General features: G+C 50.4%; 2 protein-coding genes across 5 annotated transcripts; both read right to left on the bottom strand.

Moving 5' to 3' along the window:
* Positions 1-324: 324 nt before the first annotated feature.
* PHKG1 (phosphorylase kinase catalytic subunit gamma 1) lies at positions 325-6,352 on the bottom strand. 3 transcript variants are annotated; one of them, XM_069486075.1, is made up of 9 exons: positions 6,270-6,352; positions 5,581-5,737; positions 5,100-5,149; positions 2,426-2,491; positions 2,000-2,163; positions 1,478-1,568; positions 1,195-1,348; positions 900-1,025; positions 325-570 (listed from the first exon to the last, which is right to left on the bottom strand). In XM_069486075.1, exons 1-9 carry the CDS (start codon positions 6,350-6,352, stop codon positions 325-327), a joined length of 1,137 nt encoding a protein of 378 aa, XP_069342176.1. The 3 variants fall into 3 exon arrangements, with proteins under 3 accessions (XP_069342176.1, XP_069342174.1, XP_069342173.1); XM_069486073.1 differs by having other exon boundaries at positions 5,100-5,154; positions 5,559-5,737; XM_069486072.1 differs by having other exon boundaries at positions 2,426-2,497; positions 5,097-5,154; positions 5,559-5,737.
* Positions 6,353-13,231: 6,879 nt separating this feature from the next.
* CHCHD2 (coiled-coil-helix-coiled-coil-helix domain containing 2) lies at positions 13,232-16,897 on the bottom strand. 2 transcript variants are annotated; one of them, XM_069485883.1, is made up of 4 exons: positions 16,752-16,897; positions 15,321-15,570; positions 14,402-14,552; positions 13,232-13,528 (listed from the first exon to the last, which is right to left on the bottom strand). In XM_069485883.1, the coding sequence occupies exons 1-4, from the start codon at positions 16,799-16,801 to the stop codon at positions 13,518-13,520; spliced, it is 462 nt and encodes a 153-aa protein (XP_069341984.1). In that variant the 5' UTR covers positions 16,802-16,897; the 3' UTR covers positions 13,232-13,517. The 2 variants fall into 2 exon arrangements, with proteins under 2 accessions (XP_069341984.1, XP_069341983.1); XM_069485882.1 differs by having other exon boundaries at positions 14,398-14,552.
* Between the last annotated feature and the right edge of the window lie 1,038 nt (positions 16,898-17,935).

Consider the following 17,935-nt stretch of genomic DNA (forward strand, 5'->3'; position numbering starts at 1 on the left):
CCACCGGGGCCTGGCCCAGTCCGCGTTTGTTGCTGTGTGGTGGGAACACCCTCTCCTCATGTGCAGAGCCTTGGAGAGGGGTCATGGCCTCCACCCCACGGTTCCTGACCCCAGAGCCTTGGAGAGGGGTCATGGCTTCTATCCCAGGATTCCTGACCCCAGAGCCTTGGAGAGGGGTCATGGCCTCCATCCCAGGGTTCCTGACCCCAGCCAGGTGCTCTTTCTGCGCAGAGGCCTGCACGTGATCTCAGTCCTTTGACTTGTATTTCTGCAGCTTCCTCTCCCTACCTGTCTACCCCCGGCCCTACCCCAGCTGCCAGCCCCTCAGAAGTCCTCCTCGGCCAGGGACAGGAGCACGGCCTTGGGTGTGTTCTCAAAGAGGGCGGCCCGGTTCTGCTGCTGCCCCTTCTTCACCCAGTGGCCGTAGATTCGGAAGGCATAGGCATCAATGAGGCGCCGCAGAGGCCGGAGGGCGTAGGGGTCGCGGATGACGATCTCCCTGGTCACTGGCTTCACCCGGCGGTACTGGTAGTAGATCCGCACTGAAGCGAGCACTGTCACAGCGATCACCTGCAGAGGGCCAGGACAGAGAACCCCAAGCTGGCAGCCCCACCTGCTGCTGGCCCCTGCCCCTCCAGCACAGGGGGGCCCTGAGCTTGTTTGCCGTGAAGCCTTAGGTGGCTTCTGCTGGGCCCTTCCTCATGTCCCCCGATCCGCACCCTGCCAGCACCCACAGGGACTTAGGCTGAGGCAGCTGGTCAGCTGACACCTGCCTTCTCTGAAAGCCGAAGTTGAACTGGAACCATCATAGGGTGGGTGGGAGGGGTGGGGCTTGCAGGCCTGAACTTCGGAGCCAGCAGCAACTGCCCTAGGGCCTGGGTCGAGGGAAGTTTCAGTACCTTGAACTTGCCCCGGGGGCTGAAGTGACGTACTTCCTCCACCACGTACTGCTGGAAGAAGGGATGAGCTAAGGCCTCTTCCGCCGTGTAGCGGCTCTGGGGGTGCACCACCAGGAAGCGAGAGATCTGAGAACGGGCGCGGGGAACGGGGAACGTCAAGGCAGGTCCCTTCCAGCATTTCAGGAGACACGGGGTGTCCTGGTGGGCTCCTCCATTCTGTGGCGCGGTATACTCCCTCCCCTTCGTGGGCCTTTCCCCTCGCCCGGGCCCAGGGCCAGTAGGCTTGGCCTCTCACCAAGTCCTTCACGGTGTCCGAGTAATCGTCCCACTCAGGTGAGCCAAACTGGTAGTTGCCACTCATAATCATCCTCAGCATCAACATCTGCTTCCGGTGCCAGAAGGGTGGGGAGCCGGCCAGCAGGGTGTACATGATGACACCCGTGCTCCACCTGGGGCACGAGGGCCACTCACCACACCAGAGTCAGGGCCTGGCTGTGGCTCCCACTGTTCCCGCCCTGCCCAGCCACGTGCTCCTGCCATGGCTCATCCCGCCTCCCTGATCCCCACCTCACACTCACATGTCCACCTCCTTCCCGTAGCCTGGATGGTCATCGTTCATGGAGCACTCGATGATCTCAGGGGCCAGATAACTGGGGGTCCCACAGACCTCTGCAGGAACAGGTGCCATCAGGACAGCTCAGCACGGGACACTCAGAAGAGGAAGTCCAAAGGAACAAAGGAGATGGGACAGGAGTGGTGCTTGGGCTGGAACTCTCCTAACACCGGCCAACTTCAGGGCCAAGGGCCAGGGTGGGGTACTGGCTCACAGGGCCACCGTAGGGGCCCATGGGTTCCTTGGTCACCTGTGGGCATCCCGGTCTGGACTTGGGCAACAGGATCCCTGCTCAGCTCATTCCCGGGAAGAGGACTTACCTGAAGAGACTTCTAAGCCCCTTTTCAGGTAATGATTTTTACCTAAATGGTAAGATTTTTTATTCTGGGGGAAAATTAAGTTAAGGGAGAAACCCAGGCAATCTCTGTCCCGAGAATTGGTGAGAGAGCCTGAGCCCCTGACACGGGCCAAGGCCATGTTACCGGACCTCGCAGCTTCTCTCCTGGCTCCAGCTGGCAGGAAAAGCCAAAGTCTGTGAGCTTGATGTTCATGTCATCGTCCAGGAGGATGTTCTCGGGCTTCAGATCCCGATGCACGATGTTGAGCTTGTGTAAGCTGCAGATCACCTCCAGCAGGGCTCTCATGATCTTCCTAGTGTGGGCAGACAGACACATGCTACTCTTCCGCTGTGCGGGGGCAGGGAGACCTAATCTCACACACCGGCCACACTGCAAGTGAGGGAGGACTCGGGACAGGCTGGGCTAGTCCGGACTGAGCCCAGGGGAGAAGGAGGCCACTAAAGCCAGTGGCGCATGCTCCCAGCCCAAAGGCAGTGTGCCTCCCGCATGACCTCAGTGCCTGTGGCAGTAGGACCTGGGGAAGGGAGTGGGGAGAGAGGAAAATGGACCCTCACCTGGTCTCCTTCTCACTCAGGGTGACCTTCTCAGTGAGATAGTCAAAGAGCTCCCCTCTCTTCATCCTGTGGGGACAGAGGATTTGCAGCTGGATTGGCCCCAAGACCACCACCTCCTCTCCTTGCTCCCAGAGAGCCGTCTCCCACCCTAACACGTCCACAAGCAGAGGGAGCCAAGTCTGGGGAGAATTGGAAGAAGAGCAAAGGAGGCTGGAGAGGCGGTGAGGGTCCCCTGTCTGCAGTGACATCATGGACTGGGATCTTTCAGGGCTGGGGGCTGAAAAGGGGACCCTGAGCCACTGGCCCAGGGCCCCAGAGCCAGATCAGAAGGACACAGGGACCCTGATCTTTCCCAGGGAATGAACGGAAATAACTGGCTGCGCAAATGCTGGAAGAGCAAAGTTTGCTCATTGTAGGATCAAGATTTGTGGTTCTGTCTTCTTCTTGGGATGATCTGGAAAGAGGTCTCTGCTAGAACAATCTAGTTATACCTTGGAGGGCTCCTCAGGGAAGCATTAAAAATAGCTTCCCCAAGCAGCTTCTTCAAAGGTTAAGGACATCTGAGCTGCCCCCACGGGCTGGACAGGACAGGGCCACTGCGCAGTCGGGACGGGTGCAGCTGGTCGAGTCCAGAGGGGTCCTAGGAAAGTCTCCCTTGGTTAAATGCGGAAAGGTACCTCCTGCCCCCACCTGCTCGCCCCTCCAGGGAAGGCAGTGGGATCCCTAGAGCAAAAGGGGAGGAAAATGAATGGAAGGAGAAGATTTTTGGCCAGCTTCATGAAGAGGCATGAAAACCTTTGGGTCTGGCTGGTGGAGTGGGGAGGGGGCCCTGTTTGAGAGGACAACCTAGAATTGGTCACTCAGAAGTGAGCCTTGTTTTTATGATATCTGTACTGTTCCTAGAAGACAGTGTGTGAATCTAGTTTTTGTCATTCTAGTTCATTTGAAGGATACTAGAAGAACTCGCTATTCTCAGCAGCAGAACAAAGATTTACCAGGGAACACCCGGGGCTGTGCGAGGTTCCTCTGCAGGCTCCTGGCTTCAATTGCACACACATGCCAAGTTGACTCGTGTCTCAAAGCCAGACAATACTGCGCATGCTCAGTAGAGCTACAATGGGAAATGTTCCAACAGTACAAAATCTAATAGTTCTCCCGAGTATGTCCAGTCCCTACATTAGCTGTTGTGTGGAGAGATCGAGACACCCCTGCAGTAAGGACCCGTGTCGCAGCAGAGATTTACATCCTGCAGTGAGATTCAGTGGGGAGGGGACACCGGTGCTGAAGAGCCCCCTCCCCTGGGAACACTTCTAATAACAATGATGGTAGGACTTGAACACACCGTTCCCAGAGCACTTTGTGTGTTCACATTTGATGCGTAGCGATAAGAAATCCGTCTCGCTAACCCTACTGGTGCAGAAGCAGACAATGGCGATGATGATTTTGATTTTTGGACAACACCCCAAGTGGCACCCCAACCACTTGCCTGTCCCCTCAGTACTGCTGGCCTCCCCCTTGTCCACTCTTGCCTCCTTACACTCGTCCCCAGAGAGCCAGCGGGAGCCTTGTGCAAAGTAAATCAGATCCCGTCACCCTCCCGCTCTTGGCCCTCCAAACTCACCACGGCTGAAATGCCGCGGAATCTGGTCTTTGGTACTGACCACCTCCCGTCCTGCCACTCTCCACGAGCTCATTCCACCCCCTTCACCCCCCATGCCCGGCCCGGCTTCCTTGCCTTGGACTTGCCGCCCAGCCGCAGGGCCGTGTCCTGGCTCACTCTCCTGCTGCACGGTCTCCCCCAGGCCTTTGATCCCTCCCTTGTTCATCCGGTCTCTGCTCCAGTCACCTCCTGGAGAGCCTTTCCTGACCACTCTGTCTAAAGCAGCCTCTCTCTCTCTCTCTCCCCCACCCCCCGTTCTGCTTTATATATCTCTACAATAGCTCCCCCTTATCTGCAGGGAATACGTCCCAAGACCCCCAGTGGATGCCTGAAACCTTGGATAGTATGAAACCCTGTACATACTATGTTTTCTCCTATATGTACAAACCTATGGCAAAGTACTTTAATTTATAAATTAGACACAGTGAGAGATTAACCACAATGATCAAATAGAACAATTATAACAAGATGCTGTAATAAAAGTTATGCTAATGTGGTATCTCTGTCCCTCTCAACACATCTTACTGTGCTGAGCTCACCTATTTTCATACCACGGTTGGTGGTGGGTGACTGAAACCTCAGAAAGTGAAACTGCAGGTGAGGGGGGACTACTGTGCCTGTATGGGAACTACAGGTCAGGGACCTTGTATGTCTTTTCATTGCTGTATCCTCAGTGCTCGGAAGAAATACCGAGTGACCCACTGTCATCATTGTCACTGTAGTTGATAGCTATTAGCATTTACATTGTGCCTGTCACTGTGCTATTATTATTGCTGTAATGCCAGTGAGAAAACTGATGCGTAAAGAAATCATGCAGCCTGTAAGTGGTGGACCCAGGTTTCCAAACCTGGCAGCCAGAACCCAGGGCTGACCTGCCTAAAGCATCTGTGGTCCTCCCCGGCATCCACAGTGCGGGGCGGCTGCTGGACTCCAGACAGCGCTGGGCGGGGGGCCACAGTGGGAGGTTCTCCGGGAGGCCCCAGGCTGTGGCTGACTCCAGGGCTGGGTACTTACAGGTCAAACACCAAGAAGAAGAAAGTGTTGGTCTCATAAGTGTCCTTCAGCTGTACTGAAATGGAAATGGCTAGCTCGTCTCGGGTAGCAGGGGAGCCCAGGTAGGGGCAGCGGGGCACGGGGAGGGGGAGGCACGGGGGGGCGGGCATGGGGACGGAGGCTGCTGTGGCTAACTGCCAACGCTGGGGCGGGAGTCAGGACGCTGCTCAAAGGAGGCCAACCAGGGGTTTGGGCAGCCCGGGGACTTCAACCTCCCATTCCCCCACCCACGTCCATCCCCAGCCTGGGTCCCTCTCTGTGGGAGCAGTGAGGGTGGGGCTGGGAACCTGGAGCCTCAGGACACAGGAGATGCTCTGGATGGTTCTAGCTAGCTGTGCGGTAGGGCCACACTCCCAGACTTGGGTGACCAGGGCAGAGTCATGGTGGAGCACCCTGCTGTGGCTCGGGGCCGCCACTCACTGATGTTGGGGTGCCCTGAGACCTTGCGCAGGATGTCCACCTCCTTCAGCGTGGCTTCCCGCAGCTCCCGCGCCTCTTGGGAGCTGAAGCTGCCTCCCCCGGTGACGTCGATGATCTTCACGGCGTATTCCTGGCACGTGGGCTTGTGGATGCAGCGCCTGACCACACTGCTAACGCCCCTGGGGGTGCAGACGACAGATGGCCGTGGGGGCCCCTCGCCCCAGGGGGAGTCCCAGGTCCAGGCCGCAGCAGAGATGTTCTGCCTTGTTATGTGAGTTACACTTTCCCCCAACTCCTATGAACTTGTGGGAATGGTGGATGACAAGATAAAGACACAGAGGGGTGATTTGCGCGGAGCTGATGAGTAACACGCCTGGTCTCGGGCCTCTGGACTCCCGGCTGAGGGCCCTTCCTCAGCATATGGGAAGAGGCAGCACACGCTCAGGGCCGCGGCCTTCCTCTGTCCCTGGCCCTGACCCTGGCCCAGAGCTGGGTTTGGACGTGCTTGTCAACAGCACCGGGGAACTTTCTGCTGGGAGCGGTCTCTGATCTCATACCCTGCTCACCTGTCCTGGCTGCAAGAGGGCAGGACCCCGCCCAGGGATTCTCCAAGTGGCCACTGCCTCGGGGACGGAAGTGGGTCAGTCCTCAGGGCGGAGCAGGGCCTGCTGCGGCCCAGGACGGCACCTGGGGGGAATGTCTGCGCCTTACCTGCCCAGGATCTCCTTGGGCTCATAATTCTCGTAGAAGCCCTGCGCGGAGTAGGAGTCGGGCAGCGCCTCGTCCCGAGTCATGCTCAGCTCCGCAAGGGTGACTCCGAGGGGCTCTGGGGGGCGTAGACAGAAGCTGTCAGCCTCCTGCCCCAGGGGATGTGCCCCTGGAGGGCTGAGCTGCTTCTCACGCACCTTTACAGCTCCTGGCACAAGGCTGGCCTGCGGTGAATGTGCAAAATAAATGTTTGTAAATTGAAAACGGTCAGCCAGCTTTGTCTTTCTAGCCCTTTCTGGCACCCAGCCCTCCCCCAGGGTTCCCCAGGGATCCTCCTGCCCTCACTGCCTGCAGCGTCCCCAGCAGACCATGTGGCGCCTTCCCGTTCCAGGCGGGGGTGGCAGATTGTGAGCCAGTGGCCCGGGCCAGGGCCAGGGTTAGCGCTGACGGGCCAGCAGGCCCCTGCTTTTAGAAAGAAGCACACAGAAACTGCAGAGGGCAAATTAAAGTGCAGTTTCCTGTCCTCTCTGAGGAGCTGAGGCTGGTCCTGCTGTTCCTCTGTCTGCTCTCTGCACTTGAGGAAAAGATGAGAAGCTGCACGATTTCCTTAATGATATGCCACCCCTGTGGCCTCTAGTGACTGTCCTACCTTGAAAACACCCCTCCTTCAGGGACACGCTTCCTGAGTTCACCCCCCTGCTCCTTCCTCACTCATTCTGTCCATAAATTAATTTCATAATCGCTTCCTCATCCGTTCCTTCCTTCCTCATCCTACAGACTCTTTGCCCAGCACCGTGCCCAGTGCTCTGAGGGAGGCACAGCTGGGTGCGTGAGTCCTGGACCCAGCCCAGGAATTGCTTGTCGCGTGTGCTGCCGTCTCCCCCAGTGGATGGTGGTCTTCTCTAGGAGGTCCCAGCCATCTCCGCCCTCTGTGGCCCCGGTAGGCACAGCCGGCATTGCTCCCTAGACGTGAGCTAATGTTCAGGCAGCGATGCCTTTGGTCCAGGGTCCTGCTGACAAGATGCCCCACGTCCTAGCTAACGACAGCCACGGAGCCCTGAGTGGGACCGCTGCCTTGCGGCGCAGTAGACAGCCAGGGCGCTCAGGCCGGGCCCCCGAGGAGCTGAGCTGGCCGGCCTTGCTTCGGGAACACAGAGGCTCTCCTGCCTCAGACGCAGGATTTGAACAATGCAGGAAATCATCTACCAACCAACAGGAAGCGGCAGGTAGAAAACAGGCACAAGCTGCCACTCAGCAGGACCAACGCTGCCTCCTGCCCCACTCCCCCCACTCCTTCTGGCCCAGGAAGGCCTGGCCTCGCCAAGGAGCCAGTCTGCTGACCAGCCGAGCAGCAGCCTTGGCTGCCCCAGAGATCGGGCTGGCGGTTCCAGGAATCCTGGTGTCCTCACTACGGGGTGCCTGGTTACCAGGGGAAGGTTTGGAACAGCAAGTCCTCTGAGCAGCAGGCAACTGGGCTGCCCGCGAGCCTCCTCTGCCCCATCAGGAACCTGAGGGGGCCCAGGAATCTCTGTTCCCCACAGAACAAGCCTATTTCCTGGAAAGTCCTGGGTTCCCAAGACGAGCATCTGTGTCCCTCACCTCCCAGAGCTGAGCAGCACCCACCTCCTCCCCTTCCCAGCCCTCCATGGGCAGAGGGTGTATCTGTAGCTCACCACCCCCACCCACCCGATGCCATCCTGGGTCGGGGCCCCCTTTCCCTGGCACAGCCAGCTTGGCCAAGTTCTGGCTGCACTCGCCTTTCCTGGGGGGCCTTGGGAGAATGTTTATCTTGCCCCATCCGCTGCTCTGAGGCCTGGATGGGGCCAACTTTGTGCCTCTGTCTGCTGTCCCATCCACCCCTCACAATTTTTCCAAGACCCCTTTGGAGAGGGTCTCCAAATGGGAATAGGTGGCCCGGTCCTTTGTGGGACATAGTATCCCTCCCCCAAACTCTGAAAGTCCCCCTGATAGCCACAGGGACCCACTTGCTGTAGCAAACTCCCCTCCAGAGGAGAGTTTCGAGAGTCAATTTGGCCAGTCTGCTGGGTCCATCTGCCTTCAGCAGAGAAGAGAAATGGCTCTAATGGATTCAGGGGTTTCTGTCTTCTCCACCCACAGCCTCCCCTCCCTCTGCCTGCTGCTGGCTCTTGTCCATTGCTGGCCTGGCTACTCACCGTTAGGTCCTTGCGGGCCCTCTAATGAGCTTGATGAGAATCCCAAAGGTCCCAGAGCCCCTCGGGGAGAGGGGACCAGAGAGGGCAGAAGCCGTGTCCCAAGTAGACACTTGTGGCCAGAGTAAGATATCTTGCTGTTCTTCTTTTGGATTTTGCTACTTGATGACCAAAGGCTGACGTGCCAAAAATAAATCACAACTGCAAACCTGGGACGCAGGCCAAGGCTGAGCAGGGACAGGGCACGGGGCCGAGTCTCACCAGGGGTGACCTCTGGTGGAGGGTGAGGGAAGCTCGGGTGGCCTGGGACCCGGCAGGACAGCACGAGGTGACCAGTCCTCCCTCTAGGGCTCACTTAGCCTCCAGGCCCTGAGCAGACAAAGCTAGCCTGTGGGAAACACACGTGCTTCTTGGAAGTGATCTCGGTTCCCACGTGTGCTGAGAGCAGGCGCTGGAGGACGCCTCAGCACACGACTGCTGCAGCTGGCAGCCCTGGCTGTCACAGGGCCCCAGACATCCGGGCCCACGCAGGCACCGCTGGCATGGCTGCCCTACGTAATGCACACCTTAAAGGTTAGGGAACTTCCCCTTCAGGGATCCACCTCTGATCTGTCCTCCATAATAATTTCATCTAAAGAACCTTCTTTAACCCATTTTGTTTTCAGCCTGCAGTTTCTACTGGGAGGAGTGCCGTGGCCCAGGAAGAGCATATGGACTCTAACGTCGTCCAAGTTCAGCTCAGGGTTCCGATCAGTATGATTCTACTTGAAGAGGTTGACAGAATTGGAAATAATGTATGCGACCTGCCGGCACCCAGTAGACACTCACTCTTTATTGCTCTCCCTCATTTTTTTTTCAAATCCTTAAAAGCTGAGCCCAAATGCCTATTTGATTAGCATTTTAAAAAGCCCTTCAAACACAATCTGACCTGGACCCCAAAACTCTGGCATTAAGCAAACTTTAAAGAGAATGTAACTTGCTCAAGGTCACCAAGTAGGTGAGCAGGAAAGCCTGGATCGACCTGCTGTTGTGCGTGGCAGTGCTCTTTCCATACCGTGCTGGCCGTGTGTTTGTTCCAGCCTGGGGCAAGTTTTCGAGGAATTGCCATGTAGAAAGGAGCTCAAAAAGACGTCAGCGTATGAGCTCTAAGCATAAAGGCCTCCAACTTGCTCAAATGCAACACATTGAAATACAAATTCTCCAAGGATGAAAACTCCGGAACTCTTCCTTTTATTAATACTTACTGTTAATAGGCCTATTTTTACCCTCAGATTCTAAGCTACAGATTTTTTTAAATTTTTATTTTAATTATTATGGTACATAATAGTTGTATATCATGTGACGTTTTGCTACAGGCATACAATGTGAATTAACCAAATCAGGGTAATTGGGGTATCCATCACCTCAGGGGTTTATCATTTCTTTGTGTTAGGAACATTCCAATTCCACTCTTTTAGTTATTCTAAAGTATATCCTAACTTGTTGATTACAGTCACTTTGTGGTGCTATCAAATATTGTTCATCCTATCTACATTTTTGCATCCATTAACCATCCCTTTATCCTCCCTCCCTGCTACCCTTCCTACCCTCCGGTAACTGTCATTCTGTTCTCCATCTCCATGAATCGATTGTTTTTAGTATTTAGCTCCCACATGAGCGTGAGAACATTTGAGACTTGTCTTTTTGTGCTTGGCTTCTTTCACTTAACATGTTCTCCAGTCCCATCCATGTTGTTGCAAGTGGCAGGATTTCGTTCTTTTTGTGGCTATATAATATTCCATTGTGTATACGTACCACAATTTCTTTATCTATTTATTCATTGATGGACACTTAGATTGATTTCAAAACTTGGCTATTGTGAATAGTGGACATGTAGGTATCTTTTCAATATACTAAATTCCCTTCTTTTGGATAAATACCTATCAGTGGGATTGCTGGGTAACGTGGTAGTTCTGTTTTTAGTTTTTTGAGGACCCTCCATGCTGTTCTCCATCATGGTTGCACTAATTTGCATTCCAACTAAGATTGTATGAGCATTCCTCTTTCTCCATACCCTTGTCAGCATTCTTGATTGCCTGTCTTTCTGATAAAAGCCACTTTAACTGGGGTGAGATATCTCATTGTAGTTTTGACTTACATTTCTCCGATGACTAATGATGTTGAGCGTTTTTCATATACCTGTTGGCCATTTCTATGTCTTCTTTTGAGAAATGCCTATTGAGATCCTTTGCCCAGTTTTTAATCAGATTATTTGATTTTTTTCCTATGAAGTTGTTTTAGCTCCTTTTATATTCTAGTTATTAATCCCTTGTCAGATGGGTAGTTTGCAAATATTTTCTCCCATTCTGTGGGTTGTCTCTTCCCTTTGTTAATTGTTTCCTTTGCTGTGCAAAAGCTTTTTCACTTGATGTGATCCATTTGTCCAATTTTGCTTTGGTTGCCTAAGCTACAGATTTGACTTGTGCTGGCTTATAAGGTATCTTTGGGGGAGTGGTTCCAGGACCCCCAGGGGTACCAAAATCCACAGATACTCAATTCCCTTATATACAATGGCATAGTATTTCCCAATAAAATATGCATATGCTCTCATATACTTTAAATCATCTCTAGATTACTTATAATACCTAATACTACGTAAATAGTTGTTACACTGTATTGTTTAGGGAATGACAAGAAAAAAAGTCACTACACGTTCAGTATAGAAGCAACTGTCCATTTTTTTCTTACCAAGTATTTTTTTCCATCCTCAGTTGGTTGACTCTACAGATGCAGAACTCTGGGATTCAGAGGGCTGACTGCATTTTCAATGCATCACAAAATCCCTTCTGACCTTAGTGCAAAAGGCCAGTGCACCAAGTGTATTATTCCATGACCATCTCCTTATGGCTATGACTCCTAACGGGGAGAGGCCAGACCAGCCACTCTTACCCTTTGTCAGTGTCAGTAGTTCATTTTTCTTTGATTGATTTGGCAATATTTGGATACCCACCATACACCATCATACCTTGGACACAAGGGGCACCTGGGCATTAACACTATGGCCTCTCAGCCATCCTAAGCCTCCGGGAAAATGAGCAAAGAAGCCTACTATAAATCCACGAGGCACTATGCTTGGGGCCTGGTTACAAGTGAATTGTTTGTGGTCATTCAGGTCCTCAGGGCACAGAGTCTTGGCCCCTTTCAGGAACTGAGCATTCAGGCAGAGTGAGGCACTCCAAGAATACAGATGAGGACAGGAAGCTGCGGCTGAATAATCTGTTCCTTTACCAGAACCTCACTTGCTTCGCAGTAATAATGGAGGTCGCCGAAACTTGAAAGGAATAAAAATCAGATAATGGATCCTATGAAGTGTACTTTTTTTTTTTTACACAGTCTCTGTTGTCTGGGCCAAAGTGCCATGGCATCAGCCTAGCTCACAGCAACCTCAAACTCCTGGGCTCAAGCAATCCTACTGCCTCAGCCTCCTGAGTAGCTGGGACTACAGGCATGCGGTCTCTATATATTTTTAGTAGAGACCGCATCTTGCTGTTGCTCAGGCTGGTCTCGAACTCCTACCCGCCTCAGCCTCCCAGAGTACTACAATTATAGGCACGAGCCACCACGCCCAGCCTGAAATGTACTTTTCAAAGTATGAAAACTACAGAGCGGCCAGGCGCGGTGGCTCACACCTGTAATCCTAGTACTCTGGGAGGCTGAGGCGGGAGGATCACTTGAGGTCAGGAGTCTGAGACCAGCCTGAGCAAGAGCGAGACCCATCTCTACTAAAAATAGAAATTATCTGGACAACTAAAAATATATATAGAAAATATTAGCTGGGCATGGTGGCACATGCCTGTAGTCCCAGCTACTCGGGAGGCTGAGGCAGGAGGATCACTTAAGCCCGGGAGTTTGAGGTTGCTGTGAGCTAAGCTGATGCCACAGCACTCACTGTAGCCTGGGCAACAAAGCGAGACTCTGCCTCAAAAAAAATTAAAAAAAAAAAAAAGAAACGAAACGAAACGAAACCACAGAGCAAAACGTAGGCTGGAGATCAACTCCTAACAGAATGAAATTTTGAGCTTTCTATGAGGGATGGGTTCACCTTACAAAAGTCCATTCATTCTCTGAAGTCCTTCCCTGACACGGAGTGGGCGGATGCAGCTAGCTTGAGTCTTCTAGGAATGGAGGCTACAATGCCTGAAGTAGAAGAAAAACACCTGCAAGGGAACTGCCTATATCAACAGAATGGTTTTCATCTTCAACCAATTAATTGGAAATACTAGGGAACAGTGACATGCAGTGCTGACCTGGCCACAGGGAACCCACCCAATAATAGGTCTATTCCCTTGTTTCCTTTATCGTTCACCTGATTAAAACAGTATTTTAAACAGTTTCCTGCTACTGCTCAGTTTACTGAACTCTAGGCCAGCAGCGATTGGAACCTTTTTATTGAGCAGCATGTTTGCTAGTGAACTACTCCTTATATAACTCCCCAGGGAGCTGTCGGATCTTCTGGATGGGTGCTTGTTCAATACTTGGAGACTACATACTAGATTTAACTTAAAAGACATGTTGAGGACAGGCACTGTGGCTCACACCTGGAAACCTAGCACTGTGGGAGGCCCAAGTAGGAGGACTACATGAGGCCAGGAGTTCGAGGCCACCATGAGCAAGAGTAAGACCCCATCTCTATAACAAAGAGAAAAATTAGCCACTGTGGTCCCAGCTACTCTGGAGGCTGAAGCAGGAGGGTTGCTTGAGCCCAGGAGTTTGAGGTTGCAATGAGCTATCAAACAAAACAAAACAGACACATCCTGGAAGGAAATCACTTTATTTAATTACCTTGCAAATAACATCACAACAGCTGGTTTAAGGAGGCCACACCAACCAACTGTTGCCCAGCCCCCAATTCTTTACCATCTCAGTGAACTTCTACACAGTAAGAACACCCTCTTCCACTGCAATTCTGAAGCAAGGAAGCTATTAAATGACAGAGGAGAGGTTTAACTGATGATTTTATACTTTATACTTTCACTATCAGTTACTAAATTAACTTGCTCTTGAGAGCTGATTTTTCATTTCTTCAGTTTGAACTTCTTGATTAGGATAATCCTAGAAACAGAAAAAGTAAGTCAGAAGAGTACTAGCTGCATATTCTCAACGAAACAGAAGCCTTTGAAATCATGAAATCAAACAGCCCAAGGTCACTGGTTTCTTTTGCAAGCTATTGAAGGCATCCTGTGACTAACAAAACTTCAACTCTACGCTTGCCACAACTGAGAAAACACAAGGCTTGTGTACTTCTAGGGACAGAATCCTGAAGCAGAAATTTAGCCTCTTTGGTACTAGACGTAGCTTCACCAAAGACTTCTGATAAACTTGGACATGCAATCTCTTAATTCCACAATTCAACCACCTGCAACGACTAACTTCTCCCCTATTTCCTACCTAAATGAAGGTGGGAAAATGAAAATAAACATTTTAATAGATGGTGAATTCTTAGGCCAACAGGAAGAAATTACACAAAACAGATGACTGCCAACATTCCAGAAACCCTAAATCTCAAGACTGCCACTGAGGGATTTAGTGAATTCTTCTTTCTCAATTAGGTATAAAGAATGCCAATAATACATCATTCATTATGTCCATTCCCGGATTTTGGTGAAAACGGACTATAATTTTATATTCACGGCCTTAAGGCTAGGTGATCACTCACATGCAGTAATCATAATAAGATCTATTAACAGGATATTGATTTATACCATCTTAAGGGAGAAACAGATTAAGAATACAACTGGTAAAAGCTTAAGGCAATGACTAAAATCTGTGACTAGCTCCTTGTTAGAAGAGTTAAATTATTCCTAGAGAAATTTAAATAAAATCTTCTTTAACTTGTCAATTTATTTAATAAACAGACTTCTAAGTTCTATAGGGTCTAGGAATACCACCATGAATCAAGCAGATCTAAGCTAAAGAATCACCTACCGTTTGCAAGTCTGCACTGCTTCAGCACTTCACTGAACCCCTCACAGAGCTTTAGGTCGCTCTGGTTCTGGGCACATTCCAAAAACTGTTTTATCTCATAGAAGCAAGGGCCAACCTGCTGCTGCTGTGCCGGCTGGCTTCCCTGAGGCTCCTGCAAAGACAAAACATTCAATACTGTTGAGAAAGGAAATCATATTTATACTTAGCAAAAGGCAGTACCCATTGTCTTTGCAGTTAACTGGGGAAACAGAACTAGAACCAGATGTAAATAAAGTTTCTATCAAATAAAATAAAAAATAAAAAAATGTGAAGGCAGAAAGCAAACAAGTTTTAACAAAATTCCAGTTGCAATCAGATTCAAGAACAAAGATGCAAATAAAGCAGAATGGTTATCTGTGCATCTCATGACTAAACGGCTCAGAGAAGCTTCATGAAAATGGAACTATTACAGAAAAATCGATGGATGAGAATGTCAAGTACACCAGAAACACAAGAGTATACACCCATGCACATTAGAAAAGAAAATCCACATACCTCAGAAAGACAGATAATAGTAAATATCAGGTAAAAGATCACAGAGCACAGAGTTATTAAAGAGATTTTTGATTACTTAACTAAGATTGATAGGAAGCGTCACCAAGATAAAATATTCAGTGGGGAAAACGGTTGTTTTATAGTGAGTCAGGTTGGACTGTTACAATTCTACTCCTTGGGAATAACCATGATTTGTATGGTATTTATCGATACTGGCTTAAGGCACTAACTCAACTGCCACATGTGGCTTTTGATAACCCATTGTCTATTAACAGCATTGTGCATTCTAAAACTGAAGACAATGCCTACACATAAAGAACTTACTAACAACTAGGTTTTCTCATAAAATACAGCCATGGAAGGGAAATGCTGCCCAAAATCTTACCTGGTAAGTGATGTCAGGGTTTGAGGGTTCGGCATTATGTCCTCCACTGAAGCCCCCAGTGATGGCATGACCCAGTGTGTGGCCAACTGCAGAGCCCACAGCCACACCTGCTGCAGTGGTGGCCATCTGGGCCATCAGACCTGGCTGCCGGGGTGCAGCAGCAGCTGAGCCAACTGCAGATGGTGGGGCTGCTGCTGGCGGCTGAGCTGCTGGTGCTGGCCTGGGTGCAGTTCTCATCTGAGGGGCCCGGCTGTGAAAGAAAAGAACAGAAAGTATGAACTTCCCTCTCCCAACCAGTTTTGGAAATTGTCAACTTAAGAACTATTTACATCACTTTATCTTTTTAATCTTTTGTTAAGATTATAATCACCAAGTATAAACTATTTTTCCTGCTTTTTTTGCAATAATTTCCATGTATTCACATAGCCAGCAGTATCTCTGAAAAAATTAACCCAAAGTTTCATGAAAAATAATAGAATATTAAAAGTTAGGCTGATGTGGTGGCTCACGCCTGTAATCCCAGCATTTTGGGAGGCCGAGGTGGGAGGATTGATCGCTTGAGGCCAAGAGTTCAAGACCAGCCTGAACAACATAGCAAGACCCCATCTGTACAAAAAATGTTTTGTAGAGACTACGTGGTGGCACATGTCTGTAGTACCAGCTACTAGGGAGGCTAAGGCAGAAGGATTGCTTGGGTCCAGGTGGAAGCTGCAGTGAACTCCTGAGCTGTGATTATGCCATTGCACTCTAGCCTGGACAGAGCAAGATCCCTTAAAAGAAAAAAAAAAAAAAAAGTCATAACCATATTAGGTGTTAAGGAAGAAATATCACAAGAGGGGGAGTATAATGTGGGATATCTCAATTTTAAGACGATCAAGAAAAGTCTCACTAAGCCAGCAGCATTCGAATCAGGACCTAAAGATGGTCTTCTGGGGAAAGAAACTAGCCCAATTCGCTCACTAACAAATCAGAAAACGGAAGCCTAGAGAAAGTGACTTGTGTGGACTACTAGACCAAAATCAATTTCAACTACTATCTGCAGGGCATTTGGATGCTTTCAAAAATTTCACTAATATGTCCAGCACTGCTTTAAAATTTTTCAATGGTTCATGCTCCCTCTGCCCATATTTTGATTATTTCCTTGCGTGCTCTTCCCCCAAATAAGGCTAGGTCAAAAGGTTACGACTTGACTTCTTATCAAGTGGCCACTTTATGTCTTTCCCGCCCTTTGGATAAGATGCTTTTCTCCATAAGTGAATTCCTTCCCTAGACTCCTAGCATACCGTTAGAACACAATCCCCTCGGACCCGCTAAGGCGCACCACGGCGCCGTCGGCCTCCGCTCGCCCCCGCCTGCGGCCTCCCTCTGCGTCACGGCGCCGGCTGGGTCCGGGCGCCCACGCTTCGACCCCAAACCCTGCGACGGCCTCACCTGGCCGGAGGGGCCATGCGGGAGGTGCGGCTTCGGCTTCCACGCGGCATTGCAAGTGCACTGCGGGTCGGCGCCTAAACAGCCAAGATCGGAGAAGAGCACAGCAGCTTCTGCGAAGAAGAAGAAGAACGGAAGTCGGGAGGCGGGGCTGGCCTCTGCGCATGACAGGTAAGAGCAGGCGCAGGACTTCCGTTCGCCGATGTCTCCGCGGCCCTGAAGGTCATTGGAAGAGCAGGACGCCACGGGAACTCCTTGTCCTACGCGGTTGACGTCATGAGCTCGGCGCCAGGAATTTTAAAAAAACCGGAAGTTCCTGTGGCGGTTGAGCAAAGCTGCTCCTCCGAGGCCGGAGTGAGTCAAAACTGGTAGCAGTTTGCTTTCTGGGGCAGAGGTGTCGTCGCTGCTTGCTTCAAACATCTGAATTAACATGGAAGGTTAAATCCAACCTTGAGAGTGAGTCACATCTCTGGTTTGACTGGCGGGGCAGCTTGGGGAAGTTACTTAACGTTTCTCAGCATTAAGTTACTTAGGGTAAGTATTTTTTGAGGCAGAGTGTGTGGACACGTAATACGAACTGAACGAAAGAAACAAAGTTTTAGGCAGGGATCGGCAGAGCTGATTTGGCTCTATTTGTATTTCTCTTTCTTGTCTGTGGATCCCGCCAACAAAATTAAATTCAAACGGTAATAATGCCTTACATTTATGTGTTACTATACATTTTCAGCTCCCTTTCATATATATTATTGAATGTCTCCAGAATTGGGATAGTATGTATACACTGATAGTGGAACAAAAATTTACTGACTGGGTAGCTAGGACAGAATTCCTCTTCTCTCCACTCCCGTAATCTGTTTTGCCAGGGTGGTATATAAGCCTCTGTTGTGGGAATGGGGAATCATTCTTTGTAACTCTCCCGAAGTAAACATGTTATATAAATTTGTATGCCTTTTCTCCAGTTAATCAGCCTTTTGTGGGTTGATTTTTCAGCAAACTTCAGAGGGCAAAAAGAGAAGTCTCCCTTGTTGGCTCCCCTACAATAACCATTTGTTTTAGGCCAATAGGTTTGGAGTAATTTGTTACATAGCAATAGATAATACACATTTTCTACAGTGACCATATTTATAATTTAAATTTTTAAACTTTTCATATTTAAAATAAGCAAAATCAAGCCAGGCAAGGTGGCT

The sequence above is a fragment of the Eulemur rufifrons genome, chromosome 14, assembly GCF_041146395.1.
Source record: "Eulemur rufifrons isolate Redbay chromosome 14, OSU_ERuf_1, whole genome shotgun sequence".
Classification (NCBI taxonomy): domain Eukaryota; kingdom Metazoa; phylum Chordata; class Mammalia; order Primates; family Lemuridae; genus Eulemur; species Eulemur rufifrons.